We start from the raw sequence: 18446 nt of genomic DNA on the forward strand, positions 1-18446 counted from the left end.
TAGTTCACGTGGAACTTACGCACACCGTTACCAACTGGTTAAACAAAACCGCTAGGAAAGAAGCGATGTGGGGTTTTTGGGGTGTGTTCTTAAGATACAGCCTAATGGCTTCAAACTTTCACCCACTTCCCAGGCAGACTTTGATTTCGGTTTCCTTCGCCTCAGCTGGCTGCACGCGTGCTCCTGCGGGGACAGGCTGTGATCTTGTGTCCCCCCCGTCCCCCTCCCCAGCTCCACATGGAGCCCCTGCAGCCACGGGAGCCAAAGTTTTTTGGTGTGGGGTGGTGCTGTGCTGGCGTGGGGGTAACGTGGGGGTAACGCAGCTGTAAGTGGCTGCAGGAGAGGAGGAGTTCTTACCTTGCTTCAGCCATTCCTGCCTGAGAAGAGGAGGTGGGAGAGGAGGGGGCACATCTGTGTGATGCAGGGAATGATCCGAGTGCTGGTCCACAAAGCAGCTTTCATAGCCGGTTAGGCCACTGTCGCTCTGATGGCTGATAGGCAGCAAGACCAGGTGAAGAATGGGTTCTGTTTCCGTCCCTGGGCCAGAATGGCCTTCTAAGCTGGTTTATTTTTTGGAGTGTATTGAGAGGAGGTCTTTAAATTTTTTTGCCTGGTTGCCTAAACCATGCAATTCACTTTCCAGACCATTTTGCGCTTTTTCCCATCTTTAAAATGTTACCTTCGCTTACGCTTTTCTTTCTGATGGAAGCAGCTGTTGTCAGCAAAAGGTGTTGCAGTAGCAAGTGTCTATCCATAGACAGCATGCAGTATCATTGGAGCCTGATATAACTGGACTTTTCTGGGAGTGCCCCACAATTAATTCTACCTAAGTTCTTACAGGTCTTCTACGGAAAGAAATAGCTGTTTTGGCCATAAGTGTGTTATGCTATGGCTTCCCAAAGCTATTCCCAGGGCATAAGTCCTTAGTGAATGCTTTTTATGTTTTGTATCGCTGCAAAAATATGGTCAGGTGAAAATTGTGTTCCCTGATGTAGGTGGAAGAGTTTTTCCTTGGAAATGGAGGAGTGTGGCTGCAGGGGTGAGACATAGACGATGCTGGACTTTGTGCAAAAGCTGTTCCTTTACCATTACATGGCTCAACGTAGAGACACTTCTGTTTCACAGTGTACTTACCTGTTCTTTATAGAACCTGGTTGATAAGCCTTGTTCCTATGTGGTGCCCAGCAACTGCTACACTAAACTTTTTTCATTTGCTTGCACGTTGGTGGAATTTACCATCCACACTTGCTCCTTAAAATGCCTCTCCTTTGAGAAGCTGGTTTGGCTAATAAAAAATACCCAAAGTGCTGTGGCTGTTAGCGGCTTTTCTGGAGAAAAGGAACATACATGCTCTGATTAGGGGTTAAATGCAAATTCTCCCTGGGTGAATTATGGTCTGATTTCAAATGAAACCTAAAAAATACAGCTTGCAACATGTAGTTTAATAATTTATGGAGTTAGTCTTGACTTTTGGTCAAATGTCTTTGTTACTTAAATAGCTTTGCTGCCAACTAAATATATCAGTGCTGCAGAGAAGACCTCGATGAGGTTTTGGGGGTTGTTTTGATGCCAAAATGCCAACCCTAGATGACATTTTGGAGAATGTTGGAGAATTCGACAGGTTCCAGAAGCAAACCTTCTTTGTCCTGTGTTTGCTTTCTGCTGCCTTCACCCCGGTGTATGTGGGTGTCGTCTTCTTTGGGTTCATCCCCGAGCATCGCTGCTTCAGTCCTGGGGCGGCTGAGCTGAGCCAGCGGTGCGGCTGGAGCCTGGAGGAACAGCTGAATCACACGGTTCCCGAGTGGGGCGGCCACGGGTCTGGTTTCGGCAGCCGCTGCAGGAGGTACGAGGTGGACTGGAACGCGACGGGCGTCAGCTGCACCGACCCCCTCGGCAGCCTCGTGGGCAACCGGAGCACCGTCCCCCTCGGTCCCTGCCGGGACGGCTGGGTCTACGACTCCCCAGGCACCTCCCTCGTGACGGAGGTAAAAACAAACACCCCCCTTCCCTTGCCCCCTGACTTACAGACAAGCTGAGGGATGCGGGAGAGGGTTGGCGTAGCCTGGGCTGCGTTAAAATGACGCCTGCTTACCTGGACGAGGGGATCCTCTTGCTTGCGCGGGGCGCTTTGCAAGTTGCCTTCCCTCTGTCCTTGCTGTGCAGCGTTGCCTTGGCTGCTGAGCAGGCTTATATCTCCAGCTGGGGAGCAAAGCATGTTTCAGCAAATAAATCCCTAGGTAGATAAAGTCCAGTTCTGAATGAAACTCCCGTCACATGAGAGGTGCGATGGGTGGGGGTGCGTAAACAGTGCCTGCGAGGCATCGGTGGCTTGCAGCACTGCAAACAAACCGGCCGATCCCCAAGTGGGCGCACGGCACAGGCCTCCCGGTCTGCCTGGGATCTTGTGAACATCTTGATTTCTTCTCTTTTTTTTTTTTTTTTTTTTTTTAATGAAGCAAGTATTTTAAAGTTTGTTTCAAGTACGATTGAATGACTATGGGTGGGGGAAATGTAATCACCTCCTGCAATTAAGCAGCTTAATTCAGGAGTAAATAGCAGAAAATCAGACGGCTGTTCTGCGTGCTCAGAAGACGTGTGAATAAACTGAAAATGAAAAAGCTACTTAGGGTACTTCAGGGTTTTAGGTGCTTTAACTTTAAAAACAAATCAGTATCTGGGATGACAAACTTGATTTTGTCGTAGAAAGTTCCACCAAATTTTTAGAGATGGTGGAAGTCAGGATTCTTTCCCCCATATATCTAGCACAAACACAGGAGCGGGTAAATTCTGTGCTCTAGCAACTTCAGCATTTATAGTTCTGTAAGAGGTTGGAGCTAGATTTTAGGTGGTGTACTGTAAGCGTACTTCTTCCAACAAAGTATGAACTGTGTGATATTAAAGTGAGGAAGTGAGGCAGCTCAAACGGAGGGTGATCCAGGACTTCTACAAAGCAGCAGCACAGAAGGCACATCTCGCTGCAAAAGGCTCAAGCAGATGCTGTGGTCCAGACGCCCCCGCCATGATCTCTTGAGACTGGGAAGCTGAAAGCTTGCAGTCTGTGTGGATTTGTGCAGTCATGCTCACACATCAGTCGTCTTCCCTCTTCTTCTGAAGGGGGTGCAAGGCCAGGCCCACGGGCCACTTCCTTCACAGGATAACCAGGAACGTCACACACCTCTGTGCGCATTTTGGCCGTGCGTTTTGCTTCTGGATGTGACTGTTTCCATGAAGGCTGTCGGGCTCTGTTATGTTGTCCCTTGCTCGGGCAGCTAAGCAAAGGAAAGAATAGTGCAGAGTAAAGCACGTTACTTTTCTCAAAGGAAAAATTTACGCTTTGAAGAATATCCTCATGGGAAGCCCCACAGAGCATCAGGAGGAGTATCTGGTTTTATGTTGATTAAAGATGCATAGCTTTAAACCCAGCTACCAGTAGGATGGGAAGGGTTTCTCAGTCATGTTAGGACAGCTTTTCGAAATAACTTATTCTCCAGTAGCTTGTATGTATATCTGCTTAAGTAAGATGAGAGAACTAAGGCCAGATGGCAAATATAGCTGCGTACCCATGTGGTATAAAGCTTGGCCCTGGATACAAAATACCTGGCCTCCAGACACCTTAGGCTGTAAGACAATTTAGTTGAGCAAAAGGCCAGAGCAGAGAGAAAATGCTGTGGCCTCAGGGGCAGATGCAGATACCTCCTCCCACCCTCCTCGGGGAGCTGGTGCTCCAGAGGAAGCGGGACAAGGCAGGCTTCTGCAAGCATCTCCGATACCTTTAGTGAAGGCATCACCCTTAGTCCTGAGGGGTCTGCAGGGACTACGGTGGCACGTGAGGCTATGAGGCAACCAGAACTGCTTAGAAATGTTTACCATCAGCCACAAAAAAAGCTGTTTGAAAAGGCCAGGGTGATCATCAGGTCCATGCTGATTTGATCAACAAGGCCTAACACAAATCAGGTCCCGATCTTGACAGGTAATAGCTCAGTTATGTTCTTCCCAGTAACGAGAGGTGAGACATGAATGGGAAATACCAGGAAACTGCTCAAGGGCTTGATCCTGTTTTTAATGTTGGACACTTAATTAAGTCAGTAGGGTTTCTGGGTGCTGATAAAAGGGTCATTGACCCAGAAATGAATTTAAATCTTTGACTGAAGTGAAGGAAACTTGTGGATGTGAGCCGGCTCCTCGTTTCACTCTCTCGCTTCTAACTGTGGTTGCTCCTTTAGTTTAACCTGGTGTGTGAGGACTCCTGGAAGCTGGACCTCTTTCAGTCTTCTGTGAACGCTGGGTTTCTTATTGGCTCCATAAACATTGGCTACATAGCAGACAGGTACGTGTGGGCTGACAGTAAAACCCTCTGACCTCCTTTATCAGTCTTCAGCAGCTAAGCTTAGAGGAAGGCAGAGGAAGGTTGTGCAACCGCTATCCTCTCTGCTCTTCTCAAAATAAGGTCAACCACCTGGATGTTCAGTCACGGCATGAGGAGCGAGTACTCCGTCTCTTAAGTCATACCTGGTGGTTTGCACAAATCTCCCGCTTGGCGAGTCCCGCAGAGCCTGCAAGGACTATTTTAGGACCGTATACCCCAAACTCGCTACCGTGCCGCGCCAGAGCCCTGGGGTGTTACCGAAGCCGGGAAGCGCTGGTTTGGAGCCCCCACTTGGTCTGTCACATTCTGCGTGGCCGCAGCTTGGAAACATCTTGCTTCCTTTGGAGAAACTTTGAAATAGTAGACGCAGAGATTGCCAGATCGGTACAGCAGCAGTCACTGTGAAAAAGCAGAAATCCCTGTGTGCTGGCATCTTTAGCTCCCTGTTCAGAGCCAGCCGAGACAGCTGCCCCTAGCCCAGGCGGCTGGGGTTAAAAACAAACAAATGCCAGTATTTGAAGGCCCTTTTCCCCCCTGTTCCCCTCCTGCCTAGGACTCTTAGTACAGCAGGCTCCGAGCTGCTCCAGCTGTGAAATGCAACCCACTCACAACAAGATCCATCCATACTAGATTTTTGGAGATTGTGGTATATAAATCTGTTATAAATCTGGTGCATGCAGACATATCAGAATCATAATATTAACCCATACTTATTTTTCACTGCCATTATAAAAAAAACAGATTACTAAGCTTCCTGTTCTGAAATTCGGGGATAACAGTCACAGCTGAAATATATGTAAATACGGGACTATTGTTCTTTACCTCGGGAAATTTTTCTTTTTCCTGAAAGCCTTTGTGGAATTGCAGAGCAATCGGCACAGTAATTTTTCAGGGAATAGAAAAGCAGATAAGCGATTAATGGGCTAAGAATAAAAGTCAGTATGTATCTATCCCTTGTACAGCAAAGTTGGATTTTTTTTTTTTTCCAAAGATGCACAAAGCTTTTACTGGTTTAAACGCCTGCGTTTTCATGACTATTGTTTTGGTTTTACGCATATTATCTTCCAATCCAGGTTTGGCCGTAAATTTTGCCTCTTAAATACAATCCTTGCAAACGTTGTCTGTGGAATCCTTCTGGTCTTCGTGCCCACCTACCTGTGGATAGTCATCCTCCGTTTCTTGCAAGGGCTGGTCAGCAAGGGCTGCTGGACTGCAGGCTACATCCTGGGTGAGTTCAGACCTTTTCCCAGGAGCGAGGTTGGCTGCAGAAGATGAAAGAAAGAAAAAAACCAACCCAAAAAACCCCAAACAAAAGCCAATTAAAAAATACCTCCCATGGTGTTTTATCAAGGAGTTTTCTCCCTCTTTGACTTCTCAAGAGGGATTTTTTTTGAGCACTTTGATTTTTTCAAGCACTGTCATTAGGGAGATGCAACAGTAGCCTTCAAAGCTCAAGCAAGCAGTGGTATATTAGGGCTGTTACCTCAAGATAGGCTTTCCCCTGTGGTGCAGATCCCCTTTGCCAGATCCGGGCCCCGGGCTCCTCTCCCTCCCCTCGGGCACCGGCTGGGGAAGGCAACGGCCGCGGGGCAGACGGCAGCCGCTCCAGCCCAGTCTCAGACGGGGTGATGGCAGAGGCGGCCATTAAAGAAGCAGGTAGAGGGTGGGGAAAATTGGAGGCATTTTTATGACGCAAAGAGCATTAAAGGGCAAACAGAGGCTTTACAGCGTAAAAAAAAAAAAAACCAGCGAAGAACAGCATGTACTTGCTGAGAAACAGACAAGCTGTTCGGGTGTCTGTGCACGTGTCCGAGCGGAGGCCAACCTGCGGGAATGCAAAGCAAGGCGAGGAGCCAGGCTGGGCTGGAGCCTCTCCCAGCGCCTCGCACTCATCGTGTCTGGGGTGAAGCACGGCTGCGGGGCTGGGGCCAGCTCAGGGCCGCTTTCTGGTGCATGGTAGAGCAGCCCGGGATTTCCCTGACTTCTCTGGCGTGGAGTTCAGGCTCTTGTCAAAAATACCCAACACCAAGCAATCACCAAAGCAGCAAACTAAATATTTTAAATGCTGCCCAGTAGAGCCTTATCTGGATTAGGATGTCAGGTGGCCCTACCACATAGCTCCGAGTGATCCAGTTCACTGTGATAGTGGAAAAAAGGTGAATGTCAACACCCTAAACTTCTAAGTCTTTTAGTGGGGACATCTTGCTAATGCAGTTATCGAGATGTCTGATATAAATAAAATAAAAACATCTAGCCCACAGTCCAGACCATCTTCTGCCAAGACATTCTTGTTCCTTCCTGTGCATATTCTAGATGCTTGCTTGGCCTCTTAAATCTTTTCCTGGCACAAATGAAATCTTTATCACCTCTTCTGGGGAACCTTATGTCATTTTAGAGCATAAAATCCCTATCGGCACAATGACTTGCCCTAACCTGGTATTTTCCCTCACTTACACCTTGTTACCTCTGGATTCTCCTTGGAACTCTCTCATGAGAGAGAAGTCACCCAGAATCAGCCCCAAAGCCCCTTTAAACTCGTATCCTCTCCCTAAGAGTGGCCAATACTGAATGCCCAGGGAGGGGTACAAGGACAGAGCAACCTTGTTGTCACGCTCTCCTGGGACACTTATCTACCCTTTAGCTGCTTTTGTCTCAGTCCTACTGAGCCCGAGGAGATGTCTTTGTCTCTGTGCATCGTTTGGCCAAGCAGCATTAGCTAATCCGTGGCTCCAAAACACAGCACTTCCTTCAGTTGCTAAATAACTGCTTCCTGTTCTTTTTCTAATCGGTTTGCTTTCTTGAAATCACACAACCGGATGCAAAATGTTGAGTGTGCTTATGCCTGCCTGCTCAAATAGTTACTTTTAGCTCTGTATCAACAAGTCTTAAGCTGTGGGTCCATCCTGTGATGTGCAATTGCAAAGTGCAGACGAGTCATGAAGCCATCCTGACCAGGAAGCTGTATGCCATCCTGTGGTACAAGCATTGCTTAGGTATTTGGAGTGAGATGCAGGCTGAAAGGGCTGCGCTTCGAAAACAAAATATGATGTTTTGTTATTGAGTTGGAGACATTATGTAGGTTGGCGTTAGGTTTTACAACAAAATCCATCTGTGCTCTTTGAGGATTGTTCGATTTACTCGGAGATTTCCACGACAGAGGACAGTACTGGATGCCTTAGGCCAGTGTAAGAGCAGGAGCAGTGTTTTCTCCTTTGCTGAGAGTTTGGATCACAGAAAAGCAGCCCTTCTTCCGTGAGCACCAGGGGATTTTCGTCTGGAGGCTTTATGCCAGGAAGCCCAGGATCATCAAGATGGTTTCTTCAGGGCGTTAACACAGCATTGGTCTTCTAGCGTCCCCGCAGAGCAAGTTACTGCTGTGCTGAGCGGTCATGGCTGAGCTGTCGTTCTGTCTTGTTTGCAGTGACAGAAGTCGTCGGTCCGAAGTACCGGAGGATGGTGGGCATCCTTTACCAGATGGCCTTCTCCGTTGGGCTCCTGGTCTTTGATGCCATCGCTTATGCCGTCCCTCACTGGCGGTGGCTGCAGCTCGCTGTCACCCTGCCAAGCTGCTTCTTCCTGCTCTACTACTGGTAAATGGGCTTTCGTTGTACCTCTGCCCACGACCCAAAAGCCGGCTGCTTCTAGCTCTCAGGGCTTGATACTGAGGGAGATTTGGCACTGCTTTTCGGCTGTGTGTGCCTCTTGGTGCAAAGAGGAGGTACACAGCAAAAAGGAGAGGGAAATAGGACCCCTCAAGCTGAGACTTCGCTGCATCTCAGCCTGTGCGCCGCACCAGACTTCTGTTTAAAAGAAGGAACCACTTTGAAAAACACTGGGAGAGAGTGGTTTAATATCATATATTATCTTCATTAAGGATTTCATAAAGGAAAAGAAATGCCTTGACATAATTTAGTGGATCCTACACTGAAAAGATGGTTATTGAGAGATTGTTGAATGCTAACATAACTGTAACAGGTTGTTAACTTGTTCTTTTAAGGAAAAAGAGTTGTAGCTTTTTGTGTCCAACCAAAAGAAGGCATGTGGGTTCACCTTTATTTTGGATTCTTTCCTTTCTTTTTAATTGATATTTTTCAGTTTGAGTGCTTTGATTTGAGACATTGTCTGGATGGGTTGAGAGGTTAGGAATAGCAGAAAGAGATTCATTGTCTTCCTTTTTCCGTACTTGTGAATTGGTAAGCCGGTTCTAGCTTATTTACTTCTTCTTAACCTGTGATGGCACAACTGAAAATGACTCCCTAAGAGGAGCCAGTTTGTGGTGAACAGGCTGAATAAAATGATAGCACTGCTCTCACTCAAAGCCCTTCCCTGATTTATCTTTAGTAAACTCATTTCTGACTAACGCCACTACCATAACTGCTCCTCTTCCCATTTCAGCAGTGGGATATACTACTTTTCCTGATGCGGGGGGAAAAACCAAAAAAACCCCCACCACCTCCAAACAAAGAAGAAACCCACCTGCCTCTATTCAACCAAAGCCCTCTCTCCACAATCTCCATACATGGGAGCACTATGTGAACTTTATGTTTTGGTATATGATGGCATCCACTTGCATTGTAGGTGCCTCCCAGAGTCTCCCAGGTGGCTGATCTCTCAAGGAAAAAATGACAAAGCTATGAAAATTGTCAGTGATATGGCTAAAAAAAATCGGAAAAAGATGCCTTCCCATTTTGAGGTGAGCTCAGGGTTTGCTTATGCGTGTAACAAGCATCATGATAGTCCCTTCCATCAGTTCCTCTCAGTAGAAACTTATTTTGTACTGGCTCTTCCACAGGATATTAAATTTGAAGAGGAAGATGGCGGAAAGCAGAGTCCTTCACTCATCGACCTTGTCAGGACACCACAGATGAGAAAAAACACGTTCATTTTGATGTACAACTGGTAAGGAGACAATGTTGGAGAGCTGTTTTTGAAGCTCTGGTTACAAAGTCTCCAGCAGGACACAGACCTCGGTCCTCCGACTGACTAACGAAGCTGGGATGCTCTTCTCTGCCCAGGTTCACGAGCTCCGTCCTCTACCAGGGGCTCATCATGCACATGGGAGTAGCCGCTGGGAACATGTATCTGGATTTCCTCTATTCTGCGCTTGTCGAGTTCCCAGCCGCCTTCATCATCATCATCACCATCGACCGCGTCGGGCGGCGCTACCCCTGGGCTGCGGCAAACCTGGTGGCTGGGGCCGCCTGCCTTGTCACAGCCCTGATCCCAGAGGGTGAGTCACCCGCGTGAGGACACATGGTGGCTTCCCACCCTGGCGTTGCCCCGTGGGGACAGCACCCACCTCTCCCTCCCTTGTCCCGAGGTCCAGCCCCAAAGGTGTCCGCAAACCCACGCCTGCCCTCGGGTGCTGCCTCCCTGACTTTTAGTAGCGCTCCTCGTGCTGCAGAAGTGAAATGAGGTTGACGTGTAGCGCTGCTAATAACAAATCTCAAAGCACCTGGGTCCCCCGTGCTGCTTTGGGAGGGTCCCCGTGCCACAGCTCATGCGGTGCTGGCTGTTCCCATTCCCCCGTTCACACGCGTGAAACAAGGCCCCTTAAAAACATCGAGTGATGTGGGATCAGAGGTCCCCCCTAAAATAACACTGGTGTATTAACTGGCTCCTGCTAAATCACTGGGATACTTTCAAATGTGTTGAATGCGTTTTCTCTGCAGACATACATTGGCTAAAAGTGATTGCTGCTTGCATCGGGAGAATGGGAATCACAATGGCTTTTGAGATGGTTTGCTTTGTAAACACTGAACTGTATCCAACATACATCAGGTAGGTGCATCCTCGTCCCCGTTGGCATTTGGCCTGGAAACGAATAGTTGAGGCCAACGTGTATGTTACGTTTTATGCTAAACTAAGTTATCCTCAAATGCTTCAGAACTACACAGGTACTGCTGAACATAAAGTAGGCGGAGCATCAGTAAAATGCTTCAAAAAACAGATTCATGAAGACAACAAATATACTTTAAAGCAGATGAAAACTCATGTGACTGAAATAAAGGGAAAAGTGGAGACAACCAGGGTGGATGAGGGTTCTGAAGTACCACGTAGTGCTTGGATTGGTACCTTGTTTGAATCAAAATAACAAGTGGATCTGCCCAGAGTGGAGTCTGCTATGGACAATATGTATTAACTCAAGCCCTTCACCTGAGGACTGGATTTTTTCCCAATTTGTAAGTGGGCTGCAGGGTGAATAGCTCAGAAGCAGATATGCGCACTGCAGAAATCTAAAGGTCGGGAGTTAATTCCTCCTCAAAATTTCCTCTTTCTACCCAGTGACTGTAGGCTGTTGCCTGCAGAGGAGATGTCTGCACTGACCAGATGAATCTTATTCCTCCTTTCTTCATTGGAGAGACACTGATTATATGAAGCTATGACACAACATGTGAAATCATGAGACACTATTTATTATAGAGAAATAAGGTTAATACAGTGGAGTTCTACATTTCATTAATGGTGTATAGCAAACAGAAGGATCGTTTGCCACCCCTTGCACTAGGCCACCTAAGATGTACTGAAGCTAATGGTTTTACATTTTTACTGTATCTGGAGGCTTCCCTCAGACACTTTGGGCCCAATTCTCTTCTATCTTTAACCTTGGGAATTTGCTTACACCTGTGAAAATACAGATATACTCTCCTGTTCCTATTTGCTAAGCTTTTTATTTTTGCAATACTTAGGTCTAAATAACTTCTGGATGTGCCCACCAGTGGAAAACTAGGGCTTTGTAAACTATTTTGGCATTTTGTGGTCTGCTGAGCTGCATGCCCTGTGCAAGGGTCAGAACTGTGATCCGTGCCCTTCCGTCCGCAGTACTGTGCTGCTGACGTGATCCCTTTGCTGTTGAACCAGGAACCTTGGGGTGATGGTCTGCTCCTCCTTGTGCGATGTTGGTGGAGTCATCGTCCCATTCATTGTCTACAGACTGGTGGAAGTCTGGCACGATCTGCCGCTGATAGTCTTCAGTAAGTGCTACCTTACCTCCTTGCCAGCCTGGGGTGCGGCAGCAGGGCCCAAGTTTCAAAGGGAGGGAAAAGCAGCTAAGGCAGTTGCCCCAAATTCAGCAGAAGCCCCTTCCCGACTACAAAAGACATAGCCTTCAGTTTACAACAGCCTGGAGACTGTTTATGCATTCATGTCTCCTTTGCCCTTATTATTGTTCCTTGCATTTTAAAGGCAGCTAGAGGTGAATACAGGTGCGACAGATGGCAAAGAGCTAAGAAATGTTCTAATGTTTTGATGAGATCAATATTTTTATGAATTCAGATCTGATCAATTACTGCTCTTCTGTGAGGTATATTGTCTCAGTCCACGAGCCAAAACCTAGAATTTCACATAATTGCCTGTTTAACAGAGTACAAGCGTGGCTGTTACACTTCAGCTTTTCTGTCAGTCTGATAACTGGCTCTTCTCCAGCTATTTGGAAAAAGGTTGGTAAATAAATGCAAGATGAGTGTTTGCAGACTAGTGACCTGAACTCTCAGGTCAGGGTCTGCAAAACTTTTCTGAATCTTTAGATCAGCACACTATTTATAGAAAAATGTCTTGAATGGCAATGTGCAGTTTTTAACAGACAGCACGTTTAGGAGGGTCTTAGGTAGATTTAAAATACGGCCACCAAACATGTACAAAGTGGGTAAAAGAAATTCAGTGGAGAAGTTAATCACGTTGTGTAGGAGATAATACATTGTGTATGCAAAATTGAATCCGTTTCCTGGCATACACTCAGACTAGAAAGGGTTCTTTCCTCTTTACAGTTGTCTGTCCAGCCTGAGATGCCGTAGTTGTGAGTTAAGCGCTGAACTGAACTTGGCTCATTGCTGTCCATGTGGCTGCCACATCCTCCAGAGGTGGCATGCAGGTTTTGCGTATAGAGCCTTGACGTGCACATCTTGTACGAAGAACAAAATAAAATGCCATTTGTGAGTCCTTTGTGCCAGGCAATAGAAAGTGGTGTATATGCTGGAAATTGGTATATGCTAACAAGCTCTTTGTGCGTCTGTTCGATTTGAAGCTGTTCTTGGTTTGATTGCGGGTGGATTGGTGTTGCTTCTCCCTGAAACTAAAGGAAGAGTTTTGCCTGAGACTGTTGAAGATGTTGAGAACTTTCACGGGTGAGTCAGAATGATGAACTCTCAGCAGCTTTCACTTGAAATTGTGCAAAATCCTTGCCCAGAGCTCCTTGGGGAATCCCAGGGGTTACTTGGCTGCGTCCTCTGCTTCCAAGAAGTTGCTAGTTAATTCCAAGACTCTAGCTGGAGAGATTTTCTTTTTACCACTTGTCTACCTAGGCATATGAAAACAAGCAGCATAGGCCTTTATTGGCCCGTGAATAGCTGCACTAGTCTCTCAAACCTGCTGCAACACTATTACAAATGTTATTTGTGCTTAAACAACCTAACTGGTCTTGTGGAACAGAAAAAGGGCATTCTTGATAGCAGCTACTCATGCAGTGAGTGAAGCACCAGTGTCTACTGAGGAGCTGGAGCAAATCTAGAGGATTTGAGGATTACCTGCTCATTTTCTCCGGGGAAGAGGCAGGGCAAGTGAAGAACTTGGAAGTTAGGTGCTCACTGAACACCTTCATTCCTGGTTTGCTGCTCATGTCTTGTTATTCTTGCAGGCAAAGTGCTACAAAGGCCAAAAAGATCTATCTCCACGTCCAAACGTCAGAAGTAGCACATGACTGAAGAAGGCATAACTCTTTTGGGTAGCCTGCTTTAAGGCACTTGCATGGAAAAACAAATTGGAATAAATACTTTCTCCTGTCTTGCCTCTTTGTCTGCCTATCATTTGTTTACAGTGTTTGGGGGTTTCTGATGGGATTGTCCCTATTACTGCATAGCCGCTTCCCTCTCTGTACACTATAATATAAATACATTTCAAAGATGGGAACTTTTTGTACCAGCTGTGTGGACCTCAGCATGGGGGCACATCTTAACTTGAGGTTGGGTGGGTCCATCCCAACAAAACTTTATAAGCCTCCATAAGGTTGGACTTTGTTGTTTTGTCTTATGAAGGGGCAGCATAAAATGACAGGTTTACTTCTGTTATGGAGCCCAGATGACTACAAACCTCATATGGTCTTGGTACAACTTGCAACAGATTTGCACAATTTTTTTTTTTTGCTAGCCCTTACGTGTTATGGTGTTCATGTGAGTCCATGTGCCTGTACAGTAGCCCTCTTTGGAGACTTTATTGGCTATCCTCAGTCTCACAAAGATGGGCATGTGGCAACTCCAGAGCATGGAAAAGGGTGTGTGGGAGAAAGACTCATAGTCCTTCATAAAGTAACAGCCTTACTTAGTTTTCAATGTGTAACCACTAAATTTTCTTGTCTTGATATCATCTCCATAGTGGATAATCTATACCGGTTTTCTGTATGAAAACATTTTCCTAAGCCTCTGTAGCGTTATAAATGTGTGCATGCACAGACATGCAGAATTTTATTAAAAATATTATGTTGAGACTCCAGTCAGGGTGGGAAAAAACACTGCAGCTGCCAGGGGCCTGAAAGCCCACCTGAGTCCTGCTCCACTGGAGGCTTAGGATGGGGCTGGGGCCAGGACAGAGCTGTATCTACGTGTTTGAAGGGGGCATCCCTTTGGAGTGAGCTGGGCTCAGGCTTAGGGACCTGCAGGACTCTGAGCTGGGATTTGTCCAGGGGTCCTGTGCCTCGGGGAGCACTGGGGCAACGCTGGGTCTGCCAAGAAATATCCAGCACCTTTCACGGTTTTCCGAGTCCTTCCCACTTAGCAACTGTAACAGCCTTGTGGTTGCAGAGGAAAACAGGCACAGTGGTACTGTGGCTCCCCTTCACTGTTTCTGTCTTGTTGGTCCCTAGCACTGTTGGGGAATGCTGGTTTTCAATAAGGATGCTGTATGCAGGGCACAAGATACTGCTGCCATTTAAATACCAGCTGCAGGGAGAGAGCTTCCAGCTGAGCAAAGTGTTGCTGGACTCTCGCAGGCGGGGTGGTATTCCCCCAGGATTGCTTCCCGGAGTTGCAGTACAGTGATCTTGCCCTGGCTTTTGCCTGGCCTGAGCCCCAGTTAATGTTCAGCGTCGCTGTGAGGGCCTCAAAGGCAGGGAAGCCTGTTGTCCAGCGAAGCAGGGCCATGACAAGGTTGCTCTGAGAAGGTAAGGGCAGATCTGAAGTGATGTTACTTTGGCCCAGGCAAAACTAATATTTGCTTCGGGGTCAGGGAGGAACAGTCTGGTCCTGAGATAGGCAAGAAGGACAGTGGGGACGTAATTATGTGTCCTGTGAAGCTGGTGTCCTGCTGCGATTGCAGAGATGTCTGCTCTGCAACAAAAGAAATCTGGCAGAACAGCTGTCTTTGTTATAGTTCATTGATCCAAAACCTGTTGAAAACTGTGCAGAAAGAAAATGGGGGAGGAGGCAAGAAGTCAAGCAAAGCAAATACGGGGATGAATAAATGAGTAACTACAAAAGCTGACTCTCAAGACCCTTATGCATCACACTGGCATTTTTTTTCCATAAGCACTGCTCCTGCCACAGCAGGAGCTGCAGAGGAGGCAGGCTCTGGTCAACTGTCAACTACAAGTTATATCGGCATTTGCTTCTGGTGGCACCTTAACGAGCACAAGGGCAAATGTGCTTCATCCATTTCCTTGCTGGTGACCTTGTCCATTCATGTATTACTTCCTGGAGCTGGGAAGTCAATGAAACATGTCAAATCTGGTCCAGCTGCACATGGTTGCTCTCAAAGTGCAGAGAGCTTCTGCGTCCTGAGCGCGTGGTTGGAGTGGATGTCCTCCAGGGTTTGAGACAAGCTGTCTAACATCCTGCCTGAGATAAAACAACACTTTGCCAGCTTCCCTTCCCATTAAGAGCAGCTGAAGCTTGTCTGCTGCTGGGGCTGCTGGAGTGTAACCAGTGGAGTGGCAGGGAAGCTCTGGAGCTCGGGAAGGAGCACTTCAGGGCCCAGCCATTGACTGGCTCAGGCAGCCTAGGGAGACCTGGACATGGCTGTGCCCAGGTTAATGAAAGTGAGACTGGCCTTTTAAGAAGACCCTGTCCCCTGCTCAACTACTTAAAACCACTGTGCCTAAAGAGAACATAAAACCTCCATGTTTCAGGGTACCTGTTGCGTGAAGAGTTACTGTCACGTAGGAGTCTGAGGAGTGGCTGGGGGGGAACCCTCCCGTTGAGTCACGAGGTTCAGACAGGACCCCCTTGCTTTCTAAACTCCTTCTCAGAGAGGAGTCTAGGTGTGGCTAAGTCCAGTCTTAGTCTCAGACTTGGTCAACGGTTTATTTTCTAAGGACTGTATATGTAGCCACCCATCAAAGTCAACGTTTGCCTGTCAGAGCCCTCTCAGGGCTTGTGCTGAAACAGCTTCATAAAGTCGATTAAGGTGACAGCATTAATTTGACAACGTTATAAGTCGAGTCGTATTCAGTGTACTGAACTTCATGATTATGGATTCACAAATAATGCGATGCACCCCCAGTCCAGTCGTGTTGCATGAACTATCATGGCCACACATAAAGAGTCTGGTCATGTTCAATGAGAACTGCCACGGCTAGATTAATGAAGAGTGCAGTTTATTAGAGCAACAGACACACGGGTTCTTTTGGATTACCAGTGATAAATTCACTGTCTGCAAAGCATGTGCAAATACCAAGAGTATGAGTAACACTGCCAGCTACAAATGCATTAAAAGATATAAAGTGACTCTGTAGAGGTTTCTAAGTTTCCCGGGGAGGCACTTGGTATAACCAAGTGTTCGAATCTTACCCAAAGGCGTCCCAATGCGGGGGAAGAGAGGCTCAGCCCGTCGACTGATCCCAGAAGTTAGTGGTACGTGATGGTGTCTTCCCTAACATTCTCTCTCTCTTAAGCTATTTTATACTATTTTTCATCTTTCAGGTGGAGCTTGAGTGACTCTAGTCATACATACCTTTGTTTAGGATTGGTGTAAAGTTTTCTCGCTTCGCTTTTAAAGGTATAAGCTAGGAAAATTCAGTGCGCAAGCTCAGTGAGGGGTGGTCGCACCTTGGAGGCGGGTAGCTTTTGGGATGGAGGAGTGTTTTGGTATTATAACGATGTTATAATGAGCAAAGTTCACCAAAAGGACAGCATTTTGTCAAAAACATGACAGGCTGTTGGCCCAGGGTAGCAAATGTGCAGCTTATCAGTTCCATGATACCTTCTAGTTCCCGTATTATCACAGAGCCTGGCCGCGGTATCTCCACACCGCTCCACCCTCCGGGCAGTGCCCCTTAGAGCCAACACACCCAGTTCCCCTGGCGTTGCCAACATCTAAGGTTGCAGGCCTAGGGAACTTCCGTGGAATGGATTCCTTGCATGTCAGCTGCATTCCACCTGGGAAGCTTTTTCAATGCTGTGCCTTACCTAAAAGTGTGAATATAAGTTCTAATTTCTAAGTCACCTCCAGCAATTATTCCACAGTACCCACCAACCTTCAGTAACTGGGTTTTGGAAAGAATTGCTCTTTACTTTCACAAAGTTTCTGTTGTTCTCCCTGGCTTCATCTGATGGACAGCCTGGCTGCAGATGTGGTCCCGGGTGGCACTGTCTAAGCACTGCTCTTGTCTTCTGCTGTTGCTGTCAGCACCGACATCCTCACCACCTCACCAGGGTAGCTGTTATCTGGAGACTCCGGTGCTAATTTTATCCTATCAAACGTGGCCACAGGCTCTGTGGTGTATCAGAGACTCATTAAGACTTATCGTCTGCAAGCTGTAATCTGAACATGGTTGTTTTGTCAAGGTGTTCTTGTGTGCATGTGTTCACGAATTGGCAGAAAATCACATCCTACAGGCCAGTACGAAGCTCATGTGGTTTCCAGCTCCCCTGTTTATTGTGTGATCAAAACAATACATGTGCTAGATTTTATTTGCAACTTGCTCCAATCCCATCCCTACTGTATGGCACTGTGTCATCCTACGTTCTGTAAATGTTTTAAAATATGAAGAAATTGGGCCAAAACTGAGACTGGTCAAGCAGGAGACAAACCCAAATCCAGAGAATATACACAGGTTGATGAATATGACATGAATCACGTTTTAAGTGCTTCCCAAGGGCTGTGGAAAGGACCCTTCAACCCTCAAAAGCACTAGAGCAGTGATTTTCCAGCATGTTGTTGAGGGAGATCTACTTAGAAAGCCTTATCCTTTTTTTTGGCTCATCTTTCCCCCCTGCCTCAGTCCTTATCCCTTACTGATTTGGAGTTTGGCCATGGAAAAAAACAAACTCACGGCATTAGAAAAACAAGCATGCATAAACACAAACGTGAATATTCTTTAATATGCAGTGTCCTGTTACTGTTCATGCCACTCCCAGTGGGTGTCTGTGACGGGGCTTTCTCCCGCCGCCCCGTCACTGATCCCTAATGAAGTTGTAGTTGCATGCAGCCCCCCACGTCGTGAGGCTTCGCTGCCTCCAACTCCTCTTCACCTTCCTTTTCGTTTTCCAGCTTGCCTAATATCCAGTCAAAATCTGGGATGCCAAAGCATAAAAGCCGGTCTAGGCTTAGAAGTACTTTTTTTTTTGTACTGATTTCTCTGGAAGAAAAGGAGTAAACTGGGAGGGAAGAGGGGCTTCTGGATGCCCTGGGCTTCTGGATGCCCTGGGCTCCTGAAGCGGGCTCTGCAGTGGCAGCGCTCGCTGCTGGGCAGCAGGAGCTGTCTCACGAAGCTGACCTGCTGGGCATCAGGAGCCATAGACCAACCGACAGTGCCAAGATTTTAAGGGGGGTAGGAGGAATTGTGATATTAAATCAGTTACTGTCTACACGCTTGTTTTCATGCAGAAGCAGGTGTAGCTTGGAGGAGGTGAGCTGGGCTCACGAATGTACTCCTGCTCAGAAATGAGCTGTGAGTGAGCAGCCCACAGAGATTTTTAGTTTTATAACAAGCAGAAGAAAGTGTTCCTTCATGAATTTCCCACTCATGCCCTACAAGTTGCTGCTGCCAGATGCCCTGGGATGCCAGAAGCATGAATGTGTTTAGAAGACAAATAGAAAAATTCATGGAAGGACAGTCCACAAGGCACTGAAGCAGGAATGTGGGCAGATGACC

At 47.1% G+C, this 18446-nt stretch overlaps 1 protein-coding gene across 4 annotated transcripts; it reads left to right on the forward strand.

Annotated features, from left to right (window-relative positions):
* Positions 1–212: 212 nt before the first annotated feature.
* LOC142408499 (solute carrier family 22 member 2-like) lies at positions 213–13121 on the forward strand. 4 transcript variants are annotated; one of them, XM_075499086.1, is made up of 11 exons: positions 213–1985; positions 4224–4327; positions 5440–5594; positions 7788–7956; positions 8945–9059; positions 9159–9265; positions 9382–9596; positions 10039–10147; positions 11228–11340; positions 12390–12489; positions 12999–13121. In XM_075499086.1, exons 1-11 carry the CDS (start codon positions 1575–1577, stop codon positions 13063–13065), a joined length of 1665 nt encoding a protein of 554 aa, XP_075355201.1. In that variant the 5' UTR covers positions 213–1574; the 3' UTR covers positions 13066–13121. The 4 variants fall into 4 exon arrangements, with proteins under 4 accessions (XP_075355201.1, XP_075355202.1, XP_075355203.1 ...); XM_075499087.1 differs by lacking the exons at positions 11228–11340; positions 12390–12489; positions 12999–13121 and adding an exon at positions 10254–10386 and having other exon boundaries at positions 214–1985; XM_075499088.1 differs by lacking the exons at positions 12390–12489; positions 12999–13121 and having other exon boundaries at positions 215–1985; positions 11189–11334.
* Positions 13122–18446: the final 5325 nt, after the last annotated feature.

The sequence above is a fragment of the Mycteria americana genome, chromosome 3, assembly GCF_035582795.1.
Source record: "Mycteria americana isolate JAX WOST 10 ecotype Jacksonville Zoo and Gardens chromosome 3, USCA_MyAme_1.0, whole genome shotgun sequence".
NCBI classification, from domain to species: Eukaryota; Metazoa; Chordata; class Aves; order Ciconiiformes; family Ciconiidae; genus Mycteria; species Mycteria americana.